Below are 26,454 nucleotides of genomic sequence, written 5' to 3'. Positions count from 1 at the left end.
TTGATAATTATCAATTGGAATTTTTACATCATCTTACAAGAACAAACCATATTCTAAAGTCTGTATGTTCCAAAGTCAAGTTGGTAATATGGAGATATTCCTCATCATTTACCTAACAGTTTCACTCATTGTGGCACTCATAAGTGAAAAGGAAAACGTGTTAGTTACTTAGAACAGGTGGTTTTCTAAGAAAAAAAAAAGAAGTTAATGTGTTTTCATTGGTGAAATGTTTGTCAGAGAAAAGCTAACCAAATTTAGATTTTTCACACGTTTGAGTATTAAAAATGTTCATTAAATATTAATCTGACATTTCTGCCTCAGCCATAAAACTGATAATGGTTTATGAACCCATTTGTTTAATCCAGCAAATTCTTTAGTAATTTATAGTGAATTAGGAGGTGAAAGAATCCAAGCTAATCCAGCTTCTGTGGACATTTTTCTGTGGAGACCCCTGACCTCCACTGCTGCACTGCTGTTGGTCCCCGGGCCGGAGTTTGATCTGCCTGCTGAGCTTAAGTGTGAGAGACGATGACGTTTGTTGATGTGCTGAAGCTGCCGTGAGTGTCTGCAGCCCGCTGCTGTTTAAACAAGTTTTATCACTGTTCCAGCTGTCTAAACACAATACGTGATGAATGGAACTGCAGCAGGCCGCCTCCATCTGTGAGTGTCTGTGTGTGTGTTGGTCTGTTACAGGCAAAGAGGGTAAATAGTGCATTTCTGATAAATGCCAGAGCTCACTTTCCTTGCTTCTCTTCATCCACTGCATGAATTAAATGGAGGTTTATCTCGGAGGTTTATCTCGTGTCCACACTGAAAAATGAACATCTGTGAGAGCCAAAGCATCTTAGTAGGATGGCTGAATAAAATATTCTCTTTGAAAATAAACCATATTGTCCAGCATCAGATGCACATTTTGGATGCCATTTCTGTGCATTTGAAGCTTCTCCACAGTCTTTTTATGCTTTAACAATTTAAACAAGATGTGATTTCTAGATAGAAATCTGCAAACGTTCCTCGTTTTAACTGAAAAGTGAAAAAAACTGCAGCTTCTGCTTCTACAGATCAGTATTTTCAGCTTCTCCCATCCACCACCATTTAGTTTAACACAATGTATTTCCAGCTGGAAAATGATATTGCTGCAGTGTTCATATAAAAAAAAATTCTATTGTTACAGATAGATAACAAAATAAATCAGCTGACAAACAAGTAGAAAGTTGAAGTGTTGCAGAGAGGAAGGTGTTGTAGAAATCTTCAGAGATCGCCATCTATGGCCTGGGGTGTTTTTGTTGCTTGGCAACAACTTGGCACAAGATGTCACACACAACATTGGCAGGTAACACAGGTGAACTCTCTCAATAGACAACATGGGACAGAAGCTCACAGCCGACAGTTCAACATCTCTCCGGCTGCCCGGATGGTCCTAAAGCTGAGGAGAGAGGTGTCCTCATGTCTCTTTGAGAAAAGGATCGTTCTTGATATTCCTACAGCTTGTCCATTCTGTCTGTCAGTGGTCCCACACCTCCCACAGTGATCAAGATACCAAACAATGTATTCGCAATGTGTGAGAGAGCAGGGCCAGAATGTTCTCTGTCGAGGCCATGACGAAGATGCTGGGTCAATCTCAGACCAAGATTCAGTTCATTTTTTCAATTCATTTTTATTTATATAGCGCCAAATACAACATGTCATCTCAAGGCACTTAGATAATAAAGTCCAATTCAAGCCAATTGGAATTCAATTAATTGTATTCATAATTATTCATAAAATAATCCAATTCGTTCATATAGAGCCAATTCAAAAACAATTTCCTAGCTAAGGAAACCAACAGATTGCACTGAAACTTTTTTTCAGTGCAATCTGAGGGGGGGCACTGTAACACCATTCAAAGGATATCTGTTGGAACAGGGAAACACAAGTTAATGACCACAATAATGTCACATATACATAAAGAGAGTAAAGTGAGGAAAGGTGTGACAGATGAGGCCCCCCAGCAGTCTAGGCCTATAGCAGCTTAACTATGGGATGTTTCAGGATCACCTGAGCCATCCCTAACTATAAGCTTTATCAAAAAGGAAAGTTTTAAGCCTGGTCTTAAAAGTGGAAAGGGTTTTCTGCTTCCCGGACATTTACTGGCAGCTTATTCCACAAGAGAGGGGCCTGATAACTGAAGGCTCTGCCTCCCATTCTACTTTTAGAAACTCTGGGAACCTCAAGTAAACCTGCAGTGTGGGAACAAAGTGCTCTGTTAGGAAAATATCTTACAATGAGATCTTAAAGATATGATGGAGCTCGGTGATTAAGAGCTTTATATGTAAGGAGAAGAATCAAAAGATGCCGGGCCAATCTCAGACCAAGATGCTGGGCCAATGTCAGACCAAGATGCTGGGCCAGTCTCAGACCAAGATGCCGGGCCAATGTCAGACCAAGATGCTGGGCCAATCTCAGACCAAGATGCCGGGCCAATGTCAGACCAAGATGCTGGGCCAATGTCTCAGACCAAGATGCCGGGCCAATGTCAGACCAAGATGCTGGGCCAATGTCTCAGACCAAGATGCCGGGCCAATGTCAGACCAAGATGCCGGGCCAATGTCAGACCAAGATGCTGGGCCAATGTCAGACCAAGATGCTGGGCCAGTCTCAGACCAAGATGCTGGGCCAATGTCAGACCAAGATGCCGGGCAAATGTCAGACCAAGATGCCGGGCCAATGTCAGACCAAGATGCTGGGCCAGTCTCAGACACAGCGGTGCTGGATAGAGATTGGGTTTTGTCACGTACTCAGAATGATATCAACAAGTGTAAGAGGATCTCACAAACTGTGGTCATTGGAATTCTGTGTATGCCTTTGTGGCAGCGGCCCCTCGGCTCTGGAATAACCTTCCCTGGCACATTCGATCTGTAGGATCTTTTGAGGCTTTTAAATCCTCCTTAAAAACCCACTTTTTCTCCCTGGCTTTTAATGAAGACTCTTGGCTGATAACCTTGATTTGTTTTATATCTTTATTTTATTTATTTTAATGTATTTTATTTGAACTTATTTTATTCTATTTAATTGCACTGTGTTTTAGTATCTATTGATTTTCACTGCTTGGAACGGTTGCATTATTCACTTTTACCTTTAATGCAGCTTTTATCCTGTACAGCACTTTGGTCAACCTCGGTTGTTTTTTAAATGTGCTCTATAAATAAAGTTTGAGTTGAGTTGAGTATCCTGCCGTGTAATATGGTTCTATGTTGTTCCTGTTAATAAATCCCTCATAAGAGGCTGCAAAGGTGAGTCTGACCCCCCTTTTCTCCACAACACAACAACAACATGTGGATTTTCTTATCTTTGTTAGAGAATGCCATCCTAAAGAGTTATACAAGGTGTAATGGAGAGTGCACAAACCTCCATTTGTTAAGAAGCTCAATGCAGCATGATATGCCAAATCTAGTAATAAGCACAAGTAATGATGAAGATGCCTGCATTAAGATAGCATCATCTTAATCCTTCTTAGATAGAAAAGAACAATGTACCGTTTGCTTCCTGTCTGCATCTTCTTACAAATTTAGGTTTATGTTTTTTTTAAACAGATTTAATTCAGTTTTATCTTGCACCAAATCACAACAAGTGCCATCAGAAGGCACTTCAAAGATACAGTCAAGTTTTAGCCAATCATAAACAAATTCATTTTAATACATACTGTACATATCATAATCTAATCAAGTCACATGAATTCCAGTTCATACAATGCTGGTTAAAAAGGCAATGTGGCCCGAGCTAACCCTAACCCTAACAAACTGCATCAAGATCAGCAACACAAACATGAAAAGTAAGCTTATCATTACGTCGTGTGCCTGAATCTGTATAAGAAGGGACTCTTTCTGTACATACACCTTAAATCACCTGCTTTGAGGTGGGAACGTGTCACAGAAATAAATGTGTTCTTTTCTGAGTTTAATTCCAATTTTAGTTTCAACAATGAGAGCTGCATTGAGTGAAAAGCTTCCTGAAACTGTACAGATTACAGCGCCATGAGCATAATAATGTACCTTGGCTTGATTTAATTACAGTATATGTAATGCAGTACATGGTGTTGTAAGAGAACGATGATTTACTCTCTTACTTGATGCCCTGTGAAAATGGCAAATAACAAATGAATAAAAATCCGAATGCCATCATCTGAACAGACTGGCGAATATTTCAATGTTGCATATTTCACTCCATCCAAAGACACAGGAAGTTGCCATCTTCATAGCGCCCTCTATCGGCTTAAATGTTAACTGTCCAAAATGAGAAAGAGTGTGGTGAACTTAGCGTTCTGCAGGAGCTCGGGACAGATGTTCGAGAGAAGACTGCTCCACTTACTGCTTGTTGTCTCTTCTACGTTGTGCAAGCACTTTTTGAAGGTGGAATGTACATTCACAAAGCTGTGTGTTCCTGCTGTAGAAACAGTTTATTAAACACAGTCACAGACCAAAAGCTTCACCTGACATGCAGCAGCTGCCTCTGTGTGTACATCTCACACAGTGGACGGCGATGGATGAATTTGTTCCACTTCGCTTTACCGTGCCGAGCATCTGAAGCATGTGCTGGAAACAAGCAGCGACACTATTTATGACTCTAACAGACACAGATAGTCCTCCCTTCAGTTATTTTTAGCCTTAAGTCAACACAGCGCGGCGCTAAGTGACTCAGATGGATTCCTTTCTGTTTCATTCAATTCAACCGGCCTCACTGGGATTAAATTGGACATGAAAACAAAGTGATACAACATGAAGATAATGATAACGTCTTAGACGACAGGTGTTACGAACACATGGAAACACAAAGCTGAGTCTTACGTCCCGAGCCATCCCTTATTCCAGGAAATCAGGAAATGGGTGCAGTCATTCCTTGAAACATGAGCAAACATCAATATAAATACAGAATATGAGGCAGAAACAGAGTTTGTTCAGTTCTGAGCAGCTTTAAAGTGAATTTCTGCTCTGAGCTCCTTTCTCCTCCAACACAGCCTGAACCCTCTCAGACGAGCTTTCTGTCCTCTCTTTAAGGAGTCTTCAGGAATAGTTCTCCAGGCTTCTTGAAGGACATCCCAAAGCTCTTCTTTGGATGTGGGCTGCCTTTTGTTCCGTTCTCTGCCAACATGATCCCACACTGCTTCAGTAATGTTGAGGTCCGGCAGGCAGGCAGGCAGGCAGGCAGGCACCCAAAGAGCTGTTGAAAACTTGGCATATCTCAGCATGGTGTGCAGTGTGTCCTGCCTGCCTGCCTGAACAGGTGAGCAGCTCAGACCCACTGTAGGCATCATCCGAGGTGGTTTGAGCATCTTATCAGCAGAGATCACAGCAGGAAGTCGTTATAAAGAGAGGCGTCTGGGATGCTTTGTTGAGTCTGCTGTTCCAACGCAACACTCATATCAGGCTGCAGCTCAGTTTGTGGTCTGTTAAACAAATAAACATGATGCTGTATAAGAAATAATATTTCCTCCTGCCCCACCCTCACACTTACTCCTTGTTTACCTGCCCCTCATCTCTATCTCTATCACTTTCATTTTTTCTAACCCCTTCCTTCCGCCTCCCTTCCTGTTTTTCTTCCTCTTAATTGGATGTAACTCTTACCTGGATAAACCTCTCCTCTGTTTTTCTTTTTCCTCCTCTCCTCTCCTCTCCTCTCCTCTCCTCTCCTCTCCTCTCCTCTCTCTCCTCTCCTCTCCTCTCCTCTCCTCTCCTCTCCTCTCCTCTCCTCTCCAAACTTGGTCATGTTCTTGGTCCTGCAGGCAAACACTCCTGAGCTCCAAACAACATCCATCTCACACACACTCACACACACACAATCAGCTCTGGCTGGTCTTTGCTCTGTTTCTATTTCAGCTCGACTCTCTGAGGCGGCGGTCATGGCTCGCTGCAGGAGTTACTTGCGAGGACTTGCCATCTGTGTCACTGTGCTGCTAATGGTAAGCTAAATGCTAACAGCTTCTGTTGGGATCTTTATCTGTGATGTGACATTGATCATATCATTTAAAACGTAGAAAACAATGTATTGAGCAATCTGTCTGTTTGGGTCTTTTATGTATCAGGCATATTATTTTTATTGCAGCAGGCTTTATGTTATTTCTGTGTGATGGCTTTTCGGCGTTTATTTATATGAACTTTTGTATGTTCAAGTAAAAGTCATTTTCATGTGTTTTCAATCTTGATAATGATATAAACTTTGAATATTTTCCAAACAAAGCTTAATGATAACCATGAGAACGTCACACATTTAAAAACATGTTGCATTGACATAGGTGAAAGGCTCAACATTATGTTGCAGCATAAAACAGATCACTTTGATCAGGTGCATTATTAAAAGGATGAGTATTCTTTCCCAATGTTCAACAAATGTGTAAATATCAATGAACAATCTTTTGTCTTCTATTGAAAGATGTAAAGCATCGTCTATCTTCAGAATGAACAATATGAAGAATTTCATGTGGTGCATTTTAATTTAAATGAAAGTAGCTGATATATCAGTTTGGTATTATCTCAACAGACTGCTGACTTGTCTTTATCTTAGAAAATAGGTTTTTAGTTTGGGTGGCATCTCCCTAGCACTGAGATAATTTTTATTATGAAATGATCATTTTTATAAGCTCTAAAATAGCCTGTGGAGTTCCTCAGGGAACCTTTTTAGGGCCCCTTCTTTTTAATACATTTGAAGATAAGCTGATATGAATCAGAACCTCATTAACATTAGGGATGTAATAACACTGGTACATGGACTCCTGGATTGAAGAAAATGTGCCAGAAAATGATCAAGAGAGGATTATACCATTAAGATGTGGCTGACTGGGGTTCTGAGCAAGACAAGATTTAGGAATGGGTCAGCACATCACTTTGTAGGTCTTGTGCTTTAAACATTGTCCTGTCAGCTGGATCCCCGTTCTGACCAAGCAGTAAGCAGTGTATACAACCACAGTTTTTGGATGCAAGATAAAAACAGTAGGATGCCCAACAACCATCGCTGACAGGCTTTGCAGTAGATAATCAGATCTAACATCTGAAAACCATTTGAATTTTATAAAATGAAAGAATCATTGGAAAAAGTTTGTCAAACATCATTCAAGTAAAGCAATGGCATGCCAGATCACCTCGTGGTGAATCCCTACAGCTAGCACAACAAAAGAGATAAACCAGTGTTTCTAACCACAACATCAGGCATTATAGCAGTAGTAAAAGTTTGTATTTCACTCTAAATTTGTTTATCAAAGTAAAGAGTGAAGCAAAACCAGAAATTCCTTTTCCCCCTAAACAATGAAGAGTACTTGGTCTTTTTTGAGAATCCATCTTTCAGAAGGTAGGTAACCGGTGACACACTTATCATAGAGGTGACTTTTGCAAAGAAAAATTAATATCACTCTTTAAGAAATATTCAGAACTACGCAGACTGCTTGGAATCAACTCTCTTTAAATCAAACCAGAATTTTTCTGTATTAAATTGTCTGACCCCATGTTAATAGAAATCAGTAAAGATCATCTTATAAGGATGAGATACCTATCCTTAATATTAAATGATTTTTTAAATATTCAGTTGGTTAGTATCAAGTTGTTCTGGTTGATCCCTTCGCATTGTGATAAACATCTTAATCCTGATGGGAGTGGTCACCTCTGGTATGATATTCATAGGCCTTGACCTTGACAGCCACCAAATCTCCACCAAACATATGTATGTGTGATATGATGTATATCAGAGACTGGAATGAATCATCAAAACATCAATATTTTTGGGCTGAATAGTGTTTGTCCTTCCTGTTGTAGAAGTGAAGCTGACTGATGGTGTTTGGCAGAAAAAAAGGTTTAAATCTTCTTTAAAACCAAAAATAGGATTAATTGAATTATTAATCTGAAACTATGTATTTCTTTGATTGTGTAAATAGTGTTTAATCTGTGTATTTCCTCTTCCTGTAATCTTCTTCCCGTCTTCTGTTTCCTCTTCTCGTTTCCTGATCTCCCTTCCCAAATTTTGTCTTTATCTTTTAGTTGCTAACTTCTTTCTTGTCCTTGTTTCATTGCGCAGTCATCTTTGTTTTCCATTCCCAAACTTACTATGTAGATAAATCTGAATGAAGTGTTAAAGGAAACTCATCTGTTGGGTTTACTTCTCATATAGAATATTTTGCAGAATTACAACATAATTTTGGTTCTGCTTATGTCCTCATCTAACATTTGTGATTAAACAATGTTTTTCCTACTTCCTGTTTTTGATGCTGTTGCTTATCTGCTGATTACAGTGATTATGTTGCATACTTCACTTTACGCCAACTGTAAATCACAGGAGAATTTCACCTCTGTATTTCTACCAGGATTTAGGCTTAAAGAGGGCAGATTAACTCTTTTCTTTAGATTTTCATCTTTTTCCACTTTACATTTTTTTGGGACTTTTATTTCCTTCGTTATGTTTGTTTTGTTTCACTGCATGCTCATTCCTCCCCTTTTGACTCTGTGGATGTTTTAAATAACCAGCTTTTTTTTTCATTGTAGTTAGCTTATTGTCATTTCCTTTGTGGTTTATTTGTAATTTTCTGGTCTCTTTGCAGTTGTGATTGTTTTTTTCCTTTGAGGTAATTTTTCCATTCAGCTGTTGATGGTTTATCTCAATTTGTTGTTGTCTCTCATCATTCCGTGGTCATTTGTGGTCACAAACTCCTTCAGATGTGAGGTTAAATAAAACATCAGGTTCGTACCAGGTCTTAAACTGGTTAACTCTCGCTGCCTTTTAGAGAGAAGAGGCTTTCTCCTGCAGCCCTTCCAAACAAGCCATACTTGTTCAGTCTGTTTCTAACTGTGCTGTCATGAACTTTAACCTTTAACATGCTAACTGAGGCCTGCAGAGTCTGAGATGTAGCTCTTGGGTTTCTGACGTTGGGGTGACCTTGCTGGGACGTCCACTCCTGGGAAGATTGACAGCTGTCCTGAATGTTTTCCACTTGTGAATAATCTTTCTCTCTGTAGAATGATGGACTCCAGATAGTTTGGAAATGACCTTATAACCCTTCCCAGGTTGATGGGCAGCAGCAGCTGCTTCTCTGAGATCATTGCTGATGTCTTTCCTCCTTGGCATCGTGTTAACACACACCTGAATGGTGCAGATCAGCAAACTGACAGAACTTCTGCTTTTATAGAGCTGCTCACGCTGACTGATGATCAGTTAATCAGAGCATTGATCAGCAGCAGCTGGCTGCTACTTACCCTCTCAGTTCCTGTGGAAGCAATAAGGGTTCACTTAGTTTTTCACACTCTGCTTCTATGTTTTGGCCTATTTTCGCTCAACAATGACACAGTGTAATATGTCATGTGTTGTTGTTCATCTGAGGTTATATTCACCTCATTTTAAGAGCTGGTGAGAACCAGATAACACTTTTGATTATGTTCTGAAATGTAAAAGTTAAGCGTTGAAAGAGGGTGTACTATCTTGTTTTTCCATAACTGTCTGTCACTTTGTGTTCATTTTGCTCGTCTCAATGGTAATTGTGATTGCATGCAAGATTGATTCATATCTTTGTAGCTATTTTTGTTTGGGTCCTTTTATGTTGTTGCTCATGCTGTGGTTAAAACTGGGAATCCCAAGGCCCTCTGACCCAGGTTCACTGACCCCCCCCCCCCCCACACACACACACACACACACATATATATATATATATATATATATATATATATATATATATATATATATATATATGTATATATATGTATATTTATCTATGTTGTTTAAGACCAAAAGTTGTAACAGTGTAACAGTTACTAAAACTGATGAGATAAAAAGGCCAAACTGCAAGGGAAAGTTTAAGAGATAGTAAATATAGCTAACCCAGTCTGGAAACTTAGGCATGAAGGAAGTGACGAGTGTTTGTGCAAAAGGGCTGCTTGAGAAAACTTAGATTGCGAAACAGATGACGTCCGTGAACAAGAGCTGTCACTGTTCCCAGCTGATGGGAGTCTGATGGGAGTCTCTCTGGGGATGAAGAGCAGTTTCAGAGGAATGCTGCTGCTGCTGCCATTAAAGACCTCCCCCTCTGAGAAACCCAACAAACTCTCAGCTGCAGCAGTTTTAATCACTCTTCTAAGGTTTCCCTTCCATATCCTTCCACAGGTGTCTGGTTTGGTGATGGTCGGTGTTGGATTTTCCTCTATTGATGGTAATGTGCCAGTTGCTGAGGTAGGTGACAGGTGTGGGTCAGTTTAGCACCCAGTACGATAGTATGAAGTCATACTGTTACATGTGCACGGTGAGATTAGTCATGCTGAAATAAGCAATATCTTTACTGAAAAATATGTCATCCAGATGACAGCACATATTGTTCCAAATCCTACATGTATTCTCCATGTGTGGTTAACCATTCCATATGATATCACCATATCATCACAGATGCTGGATGCTGCAGGGTGCTTGTACTGAATGATGTATAATGCTCAATTAAAAGAGTAGTGTAAAGAATTGGCAGCAAAGCTGGACATATCACTTTGTCTCGCCTGGTCTGTCACCAGCTGTGTGCAGCAAAGGTGGACTGTTGTTGGCCTGCTGGCTCTGGTCAGCCATCTTCTTTTGCTCCTCCTGGGGAGCCCTTTGCCTTCGCCTGAGCTGGTGCGATGGCTGTCATTTTAAGATGGGCTCCCTGTGGTCATACCGTCCTCCTAGGCCTCGCTATCCACCATTCAACTGCTCTACCGACTGCTCGTTCTCAGGACTCAACAGATTTGATGTTGCAGTGTGCATGGAGACTGGATGTGAGTTCCCGATCCCAAATGATCCAATTCCTCCCAAACCCAGCCCACCCCTCAGAACCTCAACCTCAACACAGTGCCCATTTGTTGCAAGTGTCTTCCGTTTCTTCCTTTCCAGTGGAAGCACCTGGGGGGGAGTTGGAGGCCATCAGTGTTCCATTGAAAATTTTAAAAATGATTTGACTCTGCCGGTACAGAGAACATTACGATCGCAGTCTATAACAAACAACAAGTATGCCATTTTTTGGGGAAAAAATCCCCAATAACCTCCTCCCCCACCCTACCCCTATTTGAGTTAAAAAAACAATGCAATAATATCACATACAGTGCTACTGAGCCCCCCTAAATCACTGCTGGTTCAAATTCACCTGTAGGACACAGACTGAGCGAAAGCCCAAAGGAAGTTCAAAGATGTCATTTTACAACATTTCAACAATACGATGGACTGTAGGTGATAACATTGTTTCCTCGGAAATATTATGTGTATTATATTGGCGCTTTTCCACTAGCTCGCTTCGGCTCGGCTCGGCGCGCTATTGCGTGTTTCCACTAGCACGCCGTACCTGCAACCGGGACGATTTTCCGTACCACCTCAGCCCTGGTTCCAAGCGGGCCGAAGCGTTACTAAAACATGACGTCAGCCGACTGCCTTCCACTGATTGGGCGATGAGTGTTGTCACTGGAAGCGTCAAAACGCGGATAATAAAAGCTAGCGTTAGCAACCGTTAGCTTACCTCCAAACGTCGTCTTTTTGATGCTCGTAACAAAACTCTTCGGTACTTTTCAATACTGTTTTGTCTGGCGGCCAGGAGTCTTCTCTGGCTCTCTTCTCTTGCCATCTGTGCGACAAAAAGCCACAGGGTGAGCAGCAACACTCGCAGCCGTGTTACGACGACCCCGCCCACGTCGAGGAGGCACGAAGTATACTCGTTTGTAATGGAAACACAACCAAACCGAGCCGTGGCGAGCCGTGCCGAGCTAGTGGAAAAGCGCCATATTTGTGTTGTATTATTTGCTTGTTCAGCTATTAAAGACTGGTGAAACTTTTCTGAAAGACACTCTGAGATGCACCTTTAATACCCCTTCATTCCACTGATCTGCTGCCCACTGCTATAACCAGCAGCGAGAGGTTTCATCTGGTATTTTTCTCAAAGATCACAGAACTTTTCTTGTCTTTTAAATAAATCTATTAAAGACCATCACTGATCCTGTCAGAATTCATATGAGGACTGATTCCTGTGTCCAAAGTAGATAAAGACGATATCCGGTGAGCAAGATCTTAAAGGGGAAATTACATCGATCTATTGTACATCAGGTTAAAACAGTCTTTTTTTTAATCCCAACATTTTGCCTGCATTACCAAAAAAAGGCAGTCTGAAAAAAAGATGAACAACAGGCAGGTAAACGGATGATTTTCAACAACCATACTGAACTGATTTTTCAATTTTTCTTTTCAAGAGCTGCTAACAGCAATGATGAAGTTAATTTTACTGACACGTTTCTGTTCAAGTTCAGATGAGTCTTTTTTATGCTCCAGTTGTTTGACCAGTTGTCCACCAGTGATGGGTTACTGGCGCTGCAGGTGTTTGGTCCAATCACTGTGGTTCTGTCTGTTCTGGGCACGTGTGCCGCGTCTTTGGACTATAAACCTCTGCTCTTGGTGGTGAGAGTGATGAACACACACAAACACGTTTGTTCTTCTGATTCACAAGCGCCCTGGATGACATAGTGACACTACCAAAAACCAGAGGGAGCGAGCTAACGTGTTCTTTTCTTCTCCAGTTTTCTGCTCTAATTTTCGTGGAGTTCGTGGCTCTGACAGTTGTTGCCTCACCTCTGGTTCAAGTTCAAGCTCAGGTAACTTTATGTCTGTTTCTCTCACTGCCCCCTTGAGGCTGCAGTGTGTATTGCAGCTCTTAATATAGAATAGAATAGAATAGAATAGAATAGAATAGAATAGAATAGAATAGAATAGAATAGAATAGAATAGAAAAATACTTTATTCATCCCCCAATGGGGGAAATTCTACGGAAGAGTATTAGGGTCAGGCATAAGAAAAAATATTTATATTTTGCCTGTCGAGATCAAAGTCGAAATGTCGAAAATAAAGTAATTAGATGATGGACCAGAGGAGTTGACTTTTTTCTCGAAAATTCGACTTTATTCTCGACATTCCGACTTTATTCTCAACATGTCGACTTTAATCTCGACAGGCAAAATATAAATATTTTTTCTTATGCCTGGCCCTAATACTCTTCCGTAAAATTCAAATTAGTCAAGTAGCTCAATTTTTTTTTTAAATATTTACAATGATTGTATATTAATAACAACAACAACAATAATAATAGTAATAAAAATACTACTACTACTACTAATAATAATAATAAATGACTAAATAAATAATAAATACGTTTAAATAAATTTGAGAAGAAAATGTCAGCAGTCACTGTTATAAAGCCTTATGGCTGTGGGAACAAAGGACCTCCTGAACCTCTCAGTCCTGCAGCACAGAGAGATATCCCACATCTAATAAACAGAAACCTGACTGATATGACTTATATGGCTTATAGGATAGAAATAGGCTTTCGTTATACAGACACAGTGTTTCTCAGGGCTACATTTGTGTTGTATCAGAGAAAAAACATTCACTTAAAGTCTGCCATTGTTGTTTATGTAGCAATGCATCATGGGTTGCAGTGGTGTGAGATGGATCCCCCCCAAATTGCCCAAGTCACATACATTACAGTGCGATGAATATGACCTCTGTTCGGCCTTTTATATTTGAACCCAAGTGCAGCAAAAGTGGAGAAGGCAAGGCTGAGACTAAACTGGAACTGCAAATCAAGATGATGGAGTCAGCGAGGTTGGGAGGAGATGTGGAACAAAGGTCTGTAGTGTCTGTGCAACAGCTGACAGCTCTGCCTTCTCTCATCAGCTGTTCCAGGTAAACAGTGAAGGGAGTTGAGGGGGATGGTGACTGACTTCTCCACGTCTTCTCCAGATATTGCTAAGATTCATGGGACTATTTATCTCAAGAATAATCAACCAATTGTCAGTTTCTGTTTTGCTGCACTTGAACTTTGTTGTGGTTTTAATCCTTGGATAACAGTGTTAAAGTAACACAAGAGAATTTGGTCATTTATTTGCTCTTTGGCTCCCCCTACAGTTGCAGGATGCAACAGCACCGTCTTAAAAACAAATCTCTGCGTGAATCCTGCAAATGTTTCATTTGACCCCCATCCTTGTCCTGGTATGCATGCATAGGAGCAAAATAGAGTTATTAAGTGAAGACATTCAGATATAAAGATTTTATTAGAAGAGAGTCAGGAAATGCTTTAAGTGACAGCAAGATTTTTACTGCTGACTGCTGATTTTTAGTCCCAGTTTCAGACAAAAGAATCCGAAAAATATGTGAATGAGGGGGACTTTGTTTGGAATTCAGCACACTTTACTGTTTTTACAAAAAGATGCAAGAGTGATTCAGTCCCCAACCACAGCATCTGAGTGTTTGAGGCCCTCTAAGTTTTTTTTTTACACCACTGAGAGCAGAATAACGAGATGCAGTGTGTGCTTAGCTTCTGTGAACGCAGAGAGCTCTCATTCTGATGGTACAGTGGAATATTATAACGGACGGACGCAGACCCCAATACAACAAGTAACAACCATGAGCTCAGTTCTGTCAGCACAAGTTGACCGAGGTGTCAAAAGAATCAGAGAAGAAGAGGTGAGAGCACAGCCATGGGTCCTTAGGAATCAGTCTTGGCTCCATGTGTCATCCAGGAGAGCTTTAAACTTCTTTACTTCCTTTGTTGCCTTTTAAATGGACTTTTAGATCAAAGCAGCACAATATGGCACTGAATCTACGTCTGTCCTACTGTCCGGTAGAAGCTGTAACAACATTAACTGTCAAACCAAGCCCTTTAACTGTCAAACCAAGCCCACACATAGTCACAGCAGGCAAAAGTAATAATTGGTCCTGTGAGGATTCCCTTGTGAGGATTTTGAAGAAATAAGAATATTTGTGTTGACAATGAGCTGGTAACTGGAACACATTAAGGCCCACACGTTACATGAGCAGGGGTTCATTTTAAAGCCCGGCACAGTTTCTCAACATTCATTCCATTTCTGGGCCAAATTCCACTACAGCAATTAGAAACCTGAGCATGATTTACATTTGAGTTTGATTCCAAGTCTACAAAAAATACTACCTGTTGATTAGAAAGAAATTCCACGAACAAGTCTGGCTTCCTTTTTGCTATTTAGATCCAAAATGCTTCTTACTGATAGAATAGCTTACCTTATTCATATCTGATGCCTATATATATGAGATATGATCTATGAGAAGATAATAACAGTAGATATAATAATACATAATGGTATAATGTAATATTACCAATCTGGGAAATCTCTGTTTGTACTTGCATAGGCTGTGTTTGTCTTTTGAGTAAAACATAAAGTATTTAGATCCAAAATGCTTCTTACTGATAGAATAGAAAAATATCTTATTCATATCTGATGTCTCCTGCTGGGGCCCAGAGTCAGGACTAAACAAGGTGAGGCTGCGTTTCAGTTTTATGCCCCTAAAATCTGGAACAGTCTTCCAGAAGATGTGAGACAGGCCTCAACTCTGACAATGTTTAAATCCAGGCTGAAAACAGTTCTGTTTAGCTGTGCATATGACACCTGAAAGTATTTTATCTGCACTCTTCACTTTTTAATTAATTAATGATTATTTTAATGGGTTTTAAATTTCTTTCTTTTTTAATTTCTTTCTTTTTTTATTCCTTTTTAATGGTTTTATTGCCTTCTTGTGATTTTATGTAGCTGTAAAGCACTTTGAATTGCCCTGTGTATGAATTGTGCTCTATAAATAAAATTGCCTTGCCTTGCCTATATATATATATATGAGATATGATCTATGAGAAGAAAATAACAGTAGATAAAATAATACATAATGGTATAATGTAATATTACTAATCTGGGAAATCTCTGTTTGTACTTGCATAGGCTGTGTTTCTCTTTTAAGTCAAAAATAAAGCAGCGAGATATCATAACATATCCTGACATTTTGGGCCATCTCTGTCTGGAAACCATGTTTTCATTCCAACAAACTTTCTTATTTTGTAATATTGTGTATGACATGTAAACATTTTGTTTTTTGAGATGAGCAGGTCATGTGGAAGTAAACAGCTTTAAGGCTTGACCTCTGTTCTGCAGATGGACGGTGCTGTGGACGAGCTGTTTCTGAATGTGACTCCTCTCCACAGAGCCGAGCGCTACATCCAGACTGAACTGGAGAAACTCCAGGCCTCGGTAAGGCATACGAAGAAGAAGAATTAAAGGGACAAAATAGATAGAATGTAATGAACTTAGGCACATGTGTTTGTCAAACATTCACCACTCGGCTCTCTATCAGCAGATATTTTCCTTTTCTTTGTTAATGTGCTGAGTTAAAGACATCTTTCATTTACTCAGTCATAATGTTTGCATGTTTCTGAGGACTCCTGTTGTGGCTTGACAAGTTTTAAAGACTGGGAGAATAAACCTCCAGTGTCCTGTTTCTGCACACCTTCCACCTCTGACCGGGAGCTGAGGTAAGACAGTCAACATATATTTCCACATTTCTGTGAAAGCTTGAGGCAGGGAAGTATTCCAGTTTTGGGTGATGCAACAAATAAGGTTATTCACTTTCTACAAGAGTTTGCTCCTTCATGACTTTCCTCGACAAGTTAAAAGGATTCAAAAGTTTTTTTCAAGAAGAGTTTTCAGCTTTTTTCTGAGAATATCCAGGTTTGTTGAAGGGTTTGTGGAATCTTCACTTCTACATGTAGGAAGGCTGGCAAAGTTCTCAGGACTTTTTAAAAACTTTATTATCGAAACCCTGAGGATGTCATTATGGCTGCACGAGTCTTGGAGTTTCCTCATGCGCTTGCATTTTCCTCAGAACTTTATGAAACTGAAAAGTCAACCTGGGAAAAATCTTTTTGAGAGGCTTTAAGAAAACTTTGCTTGAGTAGAATTTCAGATTTCAGGAAAAGTTCCTGACTTATCGTGAAGGACATTTAAAGCTACTAAAACAGATTTTTATGAAGAAAAGGATGGTGCAGGTGAAATCTTCACTTTAAGTGTTTTTCTTTTAAATGTGCTCAATTTTCAAAGCAGTGAACAGGAAAGTAGACACTCTTTGAGGTTTTGTGTATTTTTACAAAATGAATGAAAATCTAAAGTGAGGTCTTTGTTCAACAACAATAACTAATGACTGTGTAAAATGTTATGTGTTGCTCTTCATCTGGGGTTGGATTTACCTCATTCTTGAAAATAGACAAAAAAAATATGTCTATTTTTTTGTAATTGTTGCACTAAAGAGACTGAGGTGTAACCGGAGTCAAATTCCTCGTGTGTGTCCACATACCTGGCAATAAAAAGCAATTCTGATTCTGATTCTGATTCTGATTCCAGAGGAATTTCTGGAGGAAATTTGCACATTTGGTTTCACATTTCATTTGCAAGAATTTAGCCGAATATCAGAAGAAGTTTTTCTTTTTCACGCACCCTACGAATAACATTAGAAATAGTAAAAGCTCAGAAAAAAATATTGGCAGCTCCAGTTTCAACTCTATAGCTTCTCAAGTTTCAGTCATCTCTGAAATCATCTTTGTCATCTCTCGGCCTGATTACCCCAGCACAGAGGGATCCTGTTTGATGGTCGGCAGTAATCCTCTGTCTCTGCCCCAAAATTCCTCAGATGAATTATGGGTACTCTCCAAGGTAAATGAATCATCCCTCTTCATCTGCCTCCCTTTGTTAATTCATTCCAACTCCCTTTCATGATCACCCCTGCTCTGCTAACTTTCACCTATGTGTTTTTTTCATTATTCTTGTTGTTTAACTATTTTCCTTTCCTGTTTTCCTGACTTTTTGGGCATTTTTCAGTACTTATCTGTCAGTACTGTCCTTTTATCAAGACTTTCGTATTGTCATTCTATTTCCACTTCCTGGAGCAGATTACGAGCTTTCAGCCTGCATGCATTCATATTATTCATCATCTTTAGCTGACCTCTGACCTTTTAAAGTGTTTTGAAGGCTTATATGACATTTCCTGTTTCCATTTGTACCGTCTTGCAGCTTTAGTTTGGCACGAGGAAGATTTACCAACGAGGACAATAAAGTATATTTTATTAAAACTCTCAGCAGTTCATTAATGGACGAAAGGAAGTTATATTTTCATTGTTAACCAAAGGAAGGAAAAGCATGTTTTTATTCATGTGGAATGTTGACCTTTAACCCCTGTGTGTCGCAGCCCTGTGGGCCCATCCTGAAGAGCCATCTGAGTTTCCCGATCAAGCTGAGAATTGGAATCATTTCAGCGTTTGCCACCATTGCGGTAAAGTTCTCTCTCTTTCAATGTCAACTTGTGGAATGGATTGTGGCTGATGATACTGCTGACTATGTTGCTTGAACAGAGCTAAAACAAAAGTACATAAAGTACGAACAATTATTTGTATTTTTTTCTGACTCCAGTAGTTTTGGGAAATGTTCCCATTTTGGTTTTTTATCAGATTTGAAAGATTTAAGAGGATATTTATGGAAGCAAATCGTAATCAAAATTCAAATTCAAATGCATTATCAGAAATGCTTTTTCATTTTAAGAATGTGGCTGCATTATTTGACTCATAAATAAAATTACTAATCAATCATCCTATTTGCATTTCAATTTTCTTCTTCAAGACTGCTCATTCTTTCACTTAATTCAAATGAAAAGGACAAAGACATTTGAAATTTAATTTTCAAAATATGCCTCAGCAAATAGATACCAAAATTCAATTTGAAATGTAAAAGTTGAAAATTCAAATGCATTATCAGAAATGCTTTTGCATTTTAAGAATGTGGCTGCATTATTTGACTCATAAATAAAATTACTAATCAATCATCCTATTGCATTTCAATTTTCTTCTTCAAGACTGCACATTCTATGCCATAATCAAAAAGAAAACTAAGCGGACATTGCTTTTTCGTTTTAGTGGTCTGCATGCAAAATACTGCCCACAATTCGATAATGAAAAAGCATCTGAGCGGCGCAGGAGAGTGACGTCACGCCTGCTGACCGTGCTACCCATCATGTAGGCTACGGTAGGGGGGCGGTGTGCATATTTGCTGTACAGTTAGCTGCCCAGGTGGAGTCAAACAATATATCCGATTCTGATGCCCGTGACCGGGTTGAACGGGTCACAGAGAGCTTGGCTGCATACTCTGCCGTCACAGATTCAGAGGTTAGTGCAGCAAGGGCTAGCGCGTCGCGGCTACGACCGGCCATGACTTTCTGGCCGTGGCCATTACTGAGGGAGCAGCCATTAATGAGGCTGAGACAGACTTTGCGAACAGGAGTCTGGGGATTACCTTTCACAGGTAGGATTCAACATTATTATTGGTTGTATTTTGTCAATAGAATATTATTGTACTGTATTTGTGTCTGCCGGCGAAATCGTAGCCAGCAAACGTTAAACTAGGATATGTTTATAGCCGGTGTTATGCCGAGAAGTGCACCCCCTGCTGGTCGTACTTTAAGGAGAGTCTGTGATGGAATGATATGATATAACTACATCCTAATTTGTTTACCTAATTGAATTAACGGATGCAAATCTCAATAAGTCCAAATTTATATATAAAATTAAAATAACCAAATTTCATAGTTTCAGGTTCATTTTTATATCATTTCATCTGGGCTATAATGAGTTGAGATTGTTAATAGAAAATGTATCCAACCGTCTTTCGTGTTGACTACAAAAGTATTAGTCACGGGCCTTACTTTTGAATATATGTCCAATAATATAAAAATAGTTAGGAATAGGAATACTCTAAACTCTACAATTGTCGGATTATCATAATTGTACACGTATTATTAATTTACATGAAGAGATGTGAAAAAAAGATACACGAATGAAACACCATTGTCAGCTGAATATTATTTTTTTTTGGATAAATGTAATAATCCACACCTGAAACAGTTTACGCGCGCTCCCGTGAATGGGAATGCACTTCTCGGCAGAACACCTCTGTTCACACGGCTATTAGGCCAACGGAGGCTTCATAAATCATATATTCCATAACACAGGCTTAGATTACAACTAACACAAGAATGCTACTTTTGAAATAATGCAAATATTACTGTTATAACATTGACCATCAGATTTTACACAGGTTTATTAATGACGTTTATTATGCCTGTATTATTCACATGTAATTCTTTCATCCTAACAAAAGTATTTACCTCATGTCTCATACCCACCCCTCAGATTGTCCGACGGAGAGTTGGTGTTATTCCCTCCATCTTGGGCTTACAGGTTCACCTAATAAGAGTAGGTGTATCATCATAAGGCTATTAGCATTCATAAATTGAAATATTATCAATAACAGGGCGGGGTGAAATACTTATCCCTGTGTGTGTGTGTATTTTTATATATTTTAATATTATGCTTCTTCCTTTTAGCCAGAAAAGGGCAGGACTACATGTTCTTCCAGAAAAGCTGAAGAGAGCCTGTCTGTGACCACTCAGGATGACAGCAAGGGCTCGCACATTTTCTGGTGGGGGGGGGGACACACACTAGGGCCAGAACACCAACTACAGGTACCGTACATTAACAGCAGAATGACAGTGTGTGATAGACTGGTCAGTAGGCTATATTTATAAGACACCGATGCCCGTTGTCAGCTGCCGCTGTTATGGCAGCTCGAGCCTTGTCGTAATTTTGTAATTTGGAACGGATGGAATGAGAATCCAGCTTTGTTATATACATATGTATGTGTATATATATATTTCTAGTGTAAGGTAGAGGATGTTTGTTTTGTATGTGTATTTATTTGACGATTGCCTATGGTGCCCTACGAATGAATGAGTACGTATGTATACTGCTTGAAGATCATTCAAGCTGTTGACCTAACGAATTTTCCAATCATGTACTACAAGCTTTGTATCATTGAAGAGGAATAAAGACACTATACAGCTGTTATGATTTTTATGTAACATCTTTATCAAATCTGTAATAAAGTATTTCACAAGGCCAAAACAATGTAAGAAAATATCTTTGATTTTTGCTTTTTTGGCTTCACAGCATAACTTTGTTATGACCATGACCATAGCATCAAGGTTCAAGGTGCAATGTTTTTTAAATTGCAAATTGTGCATGAACCGCAGTCAAGACACATGCATTCCTTGTTCAGGGATCTCTCTGAGTTAGTCTAGAAAAATAGAAATACTATAATAAAATATAAAGAATATAAAAAACACTGTACAAGAAGGTAGTTGTATATACACAAGTTTTAATATTTTGAATGGTATCAACCTAAAGCAAAACAAAATGAGCTAAAAGCCCTGAAAGAGGAGTGTTTTGCAGACCTTGTTTTTGTCTCATGCTCCCTTTTATGCAGGTCAAGAGAGGTCAGTTTGCCAATGTGGTGGAGCCTTATTTTCAGAAACACAGACACAAACAATGACAACAAGTTGGAATAATGGTTGTTGATGCCAAACTTTGTCTCCTCAATGTGTTCCCCAAGCTGAAAAACATCCTCCGTTCTCCTCCCGGATGATGTACGTGACTGTCGCCATCTTTACAGCTTTGCTGAAGCTTGGCGAATCACCCACTCTGCAGCTCTCAGCACCTTCACTGTGCCACATGATGGAATCACTAGTACACCGTTGTTTTTCAGGGCTAGAAAGTGGTAGCTATCATGAAATGATGAAGGTACAGCATCTCTGACCAAGCTCGCATGGCACACACCACAGGACAGCTTTTGCAGAATCTGGAGGACTACAAACCATGCGATGTAGTACAAAGCATTGTCCACAACATCCACCAGTATAAATATTGAGAAGTAGCTATTTAACATATTTAGAACGGTAATTTTGATATGATGTTTAAAAAAGAAATACTGAAATCATTAGGCTGAGTTAGTGAGTTTGAGGTTGAAGCTTCTGGGTCATCCTGAGTGGCCACAGACAGGCTCTCTTCAGCTTTTCTGGAAGAACATGTAGTCCTGCCCTTTTCTGGCTAAAAGGAAGAAGCATTATATTAAAATATATAAAAATACACACACACACAGGGATAAGTATTTCACCCCGCCCTGTTATTGATAATATTTCAATTTATGAATGCTAATAGCCTTATGATGATACACCTAGTCTTATTAGGTGAACCTGTAAGCCCAAGATGGAGGGAATAACACCAACTCTCCGTCGGACAATCTGAGGGGTGGGTATGAGACATGAGGTAAATACTTTTGTTAGGATGAAAGAATTACATGTGAATAATACAGGCATAATAAACGTCATTAATAAACCTGTGTAAAATCTGATGGTCAATGTTATAACAGTAATATTTGCATTATTTCAAAAGTAGCATTCTTGTGTTAGTTGTAATCTAAGCCTGTGTTATGGAATATATGATTTATGAAGCCTCCGTTGGCCTAATAGCCGTGTGAACAGAGGTGTTCTGCCGAGAAGTGCATTCCCATTCACGGAGCGCGCGTAAACCGTTTCAGGTGTGGATTATTACATTTATCCAAAAAAAAAATTATATTCAGCTGACAATGGTGTTTCATTCGTGCATCTTTTTTTCACATCTCTTCATGTAAATTAATAATACGTGTACAATTATGATAATCCGACAATTGTAGAGTTTAGAGTATTCCTATTCCTAACTATTTTTATATTATTGGACATATATTCAAAAGTAAGGCCCGTGACTAATACTTTTGTAGTCAACACGAAAGATGGTTGGATACATTTTCTATTAACAATCTCAACTCATTATAGCCCAGATGAAATTATATAAAAATGAACCTGAAACTATGAAATTTGGTTATTTTAATTTTATATATAAATTTGGACTTATTGAGCTTTGCATCCGTTAATTCAATTAGGTAAACAAATTATGATGTAGTTATATCATATCATTCCATCACAGACTCTCCTTAAAGGGGAACTCCAGGGCATTTGAAGCGTGTTTCCATTGCTAGAGGTTGTCAAATAATGATAGTAGGACACAGAGAGGTGCACATCTGCGCTCCCTGTGTGAAGATCGCACTGTCCGCACAGCATGTCATGCGAGGCTAATACGTGGTGGCTAAGGGGCAAGCGCTAACCCTTCCACGTAAAACAACAACTTGCACACTGCAGAAACGTCACACCACTTTATAACCCATCCGACAATAAAGTCACAAGCCTTACCATCAAAACCATATGCATGGTTCTCACATTACTGGCATGGGGACGTTACAAAACAACTTTATAAACAGCATGTCACTCACCGGCTGGTTGTAGGCTCGTGCATGTGAAAGCCCAAAAGAGTCGATGGAGAATAATCCCATATACAAAACAATTATATTCTCTAGAAAAACTGCGTTCAAGTATTTAAAACATTACAACAATACATGCCCAGTAATATTCTTGTAATGTTTTAAATACTTGAACGCAGTTTTTCTAGAGAATATAATGTGCACCTCTCTGTGTCCTACTATCATTATTTGACAACCTCTAGCAATGGAAACACGCTTCAAATGCCCCGGAGTTCCCCTTTAAAGTACGACCAGCAGGGGGTGCACTTCTCGGCATAACACCGGCTATAAACATATCCTAGTTTAACGTTTGCTGGCTATGATTTCGCCGGCAGACACAAATACAGTACAATAATATTCTATTGACAAAATACAACCAATAATAATGTTGAATCCTACCTGTGAAAGGTAATCCCCCGACTCCTGTTCGCAACGTCTGTCTCAGCCTCATTAATGGCTGCTCCCTCAGTAATGGCCGGAAAGTCATGGCCGGTCGTAGCCGCGACGCGCTAGCCCTTGCTGCACTAACCTCTGAATCTGTGACAGCAGAGTATGCAGCCAAGCTCTCTGTGACCCGTTCAACCTGGTCACGGGCATCAGAATCGGATATATTGTTTGACTCCACCTGGGCAGCTAACTGTACAGCAAATATGCACACCGCCCCCTACCGTAGCCTACATGATGGGTAGCACGGTCAGCAGGCGTGACGTCACTCTCCTGCGCCGCTCAGATGCTTTTTCATTATCGAATTGTGGGCAGTATTTTGCATGCAGACCACTAAAACGAAAAAGCAATGTCCGCTTAGTTTTCTTTTTGATTATGGCATAGAATGTGCAGTCTTGAAGAAGAAAATTGAAATGCAATAGGATGATTGATTAGTAATTTTATTTATGAGTCAAATAATGCAGCCACATTCTTAAAATGCAAAAGCATTTCTGATAATGCATTTGAATTTTCAACTTTTACATTTCAAATTGAATTTTGGTATCTATTTGCTGAGGCATATTTTGAAAATTAAATTTCAAATGTCTTTGTCCTTTTCATTTGAATTAAGTGAAAGAATGAGCAGTCTTGAAGAAGAAAATTGAAATGCAAATAGGATGATTGATTAGTAATTTTATTTATGAGTCAAATAATGCAGCCACATTCTTAAAATGAAAAAGCATTTCTGATAATGCATTTGAATTTGAATTTTGATTACGATTTGCTTCCATAGATATTGGCTTTGATATTGGAGTATTAAATGTTCATAATTCCTTCATGCTCAATGGTGTTGGTAGTGTTTCTGTTCTGGATCAGCTTTATGTCCTGTCTTCACAAAGACAAACAGATAAAAGTTTAAACATGGAAACCTTTCCAAAAATATTCACATGTTTCTTGAAGAGTTTGAAACACTGTAGATCTGGTTACTGTTACCTATCAGCCTCTCGATGTTCTATACGATACACGCTTTTCTGGAATGATTGAAGGTTTGTTTATTAAACAAAGTGTATAAAGAAGGTTCAAGATAAGTTTGCATGTTTCTTGGTAAGTTTACAGAAGTTTGGATTTTTCAATAGGAGCTCTGACTCAATGAGTTAATCATATTCAACAGTTTCTGAAAGTGTTCACCTAACAGGTATTCAAGATTACACGGTAGGCTACTGTAAAACTGTCATTTTAAATCTGAAAGATTAGGTTTAAAGTATCTAGACGTTTTGTGAATATTGGAGTGTTCTAGATATTGATAATTCTTTGTAGAATCTCCATTTCCAGAAAAAGTTCAAATGCAATCAAAACTTAAACCTTTATTTAACAGTTTCCAGATCGAAACAAAGATTTGCAGAATTGCTTTGTTTTCAGGAGGAGATCAAGGTCATCAAGTCGCCCTTAACGCCTGAATTTATATAGCTGTATATAAAAAAATATTTTGTGTGTGTTTTAGCCTTTAAGTAGATGGTAAATAATGCTGAGATTGTTCATTTCACTTTTGCACAAAAAATAAATAGAAATTTTGGTATGTTGCAAATTTGCGACAACAGGCATCCTGGTCAATTTGGTGTCAATTTGGTATGTTTGGTATGTAATTTGGTATGTTGCTTATTTGCAACACCAGGCATAATGGTCAATAATGAGATAACAACAACACAGTAATATAACAGTGAAAAAACAACGTTTTTTTATTCATCCTTTTTTTTTTTTACATATTTATTTATATAAATCTGCAACAGGAAATAAGTCCGTCACTTTGCGGTCGTAGTGAATGTAGATTAACCGGCATTGGGGAATAAAAATGCTATCTCAGCTGGTTGATTGAGTCAAACAGTTTGTAGCATATATGCGACAATAGGCGTTGAGGGGTTAAAATTTGTTGTTGTGATGGAACCAAACCAAGTTCTCAATGCATCCCAAAAATCCATCAATTTTTTATACCCACTTAATCCAACGGTCGGGCCCCGGGGGGGCTGGAGCCTATCCCAGCTGTCATTGGGTGAGAGGCGGGTGCACCCTGTACAGGTGGCCTGGTCGTCACACTGCCACATAGAGACACACAGCGCTGCCCCATCAGTACATAGATGCATGTGAGTGAGATGCTTCCCTAATGTAGTTTGTTTGTGTGTTGCAGATAACTTCCATTGTTCTCTGTCTGGTTTTGGGTCTGGAAGAATACTGGAAGACGCCTCCCATAGAAGCTACAGTGGATGACTTCAACAGAGTGAAATATGAACCTAAACCCTCACTCACCTAACCTCTGATCCTCCACCTATAATAAAGACATTGATACACATGACGCTTGCAGATGGAACTTCTAAAAATGTAAATTCAACAAGGGAAGTCTCAAACTTTCAGAAAAAGTCTAAAATGCTGCAAAGAGGAGTTAATTATTCCTGGACAAGCTGAAGGCACCAAGACTACGAGTGAAAAATAAACAGCATGTTTTATTTGACTAAGAAGTGACATATGTGACTTTGCTGTAATTGATAAAAATTCTGATGAAATCCTTTTTTTTCTTTTGTCATGTCTAAGAACTTTTTTCTTCAGGGATCTTAAAATTTGACATTCAGCTCTTAAAGCCTGACTGCAGTGTTTTTAATGCCGTCTGTCTGCTAGGATTATACAAAACTACCAGGTCAATGTAATGAGTCTTAGCGGTTATGTGTAAAATGGTGTGTAAAGTTTGTTCAAATCTCTGTGCAGGGGACTGGCAATCAGTGGAGAACAACACCTCTGTGTGTTTTTCAAACATTTTAAAAGGATTTTTGTAACGATTGAAGAATAAACTTTAATCTAAAAAAGGAGATCTTTTAATTGTTGTGATGAAATGCTTTGTTCTCGTACTCAAATAAGGCTTCACTAAGAGAAGCTCTCCAATTTTTTTGTGACTTTTGTGAGGAGTTTCATC

General features: G+C 39.1%; 1 protein-coding gene and 1 long non-coding RNA gene across 3 annotated transcripts; one reads left to right on the top strand and one right to left on the bottom strand.

The window, feature by feature from the left end:
• Positions 1–5,824: 5,824 nt before the first annotated feature.
• Positions 5,825–26,350, top strand: LOC142385595 (uncharacterized). The gene is made up of 9 exons (XM_075472255.1): positions 5,825–5,935; positions 10,111–10,176; positions 12,280–12,405; positions 12,525–12,599; positions 15,960–16,055; positions 16,242–16,336; positions 17,426–17,510; positions 18,043–18,126; positions 25,678–26,350. The coding sequence occupies exons 1-9, from the start codon at positions 5,876–5,878 to the stop codon at positions 25,798–25,800; spliced, it is 810 nt and encodes a 269-aa protein (XP_075328370.1). The 5' UTR covers positions 5,825–5,875; the 3' UTR covers positions 25,801–26,350.
• LOC142385596 (uncharacterized) lies at positions 21,040–24,278 on the bottom strand. Of its 2 annotated transcripts, XR_012770217.1 has the most exons (3): positions 23,472–24,278; positions 21,915–21,981; positions 21,040–21,783 (listed from the first exon to the last, which is right to left on the bottom strand). It is a non-coding gene; the product is annotated as an uncharacterized LOC142385596 (long non-coding RNA). The 2 variants fall into 2 exon arrangements; XR_012770216.1 differs by lacking the exon at positions 23,472–24,278 and having other exon boundaries at positions 21,915–22,285.
• Positions 26,351–26,454: the final 104 nt, after the last annotated feature.

This window comes from Odontesthes bonariensis, chromosome 8 (genome assembly GCF_027942865.1).
Source record: "Odontesthes bonariensis isolate fOdoBon6 chromosome 8, fOdoBon6.hap1, whole genome shotgun sequence".
NCBI lineage: Eukaryota > Metazoa > Chordata > Actinopteri > Atheriniformes > Atherinopsidae > Odontesthes > Odontesthes bonariensis.
This window is presented reverse-complemented; position numbering and strand designations above follow the sequence as displayed.

What these genes read in the sequence shown, in the direction of transcription:
- LOC142385595 (XM_075472255.1), top strand. Translation starts at nt 5,876, where the DNA reads ATGGCTCGCTGCAGGAGTTACTTGCGAGGACTTGCCATCTGTGTCACT. An exon ending in TGGTTCAAGTTCAAGCTCAG is followed by an intron (nt 12,600 to 15,959) that starts GTAACTTTATGT and finishes TCTGTTCTGCAG; the next exon opens with ATGGACGGTGCTGTGGACGA. An exon ending in AATTATGGGTACTCTCCAAG is followed by an intron (nt 17,511 to 18,042) that starts GTAAATGAATCA and finishes TGTGTGTCGCAG; the next exon opens with CCCTGTGGGCCCATCCTGAA.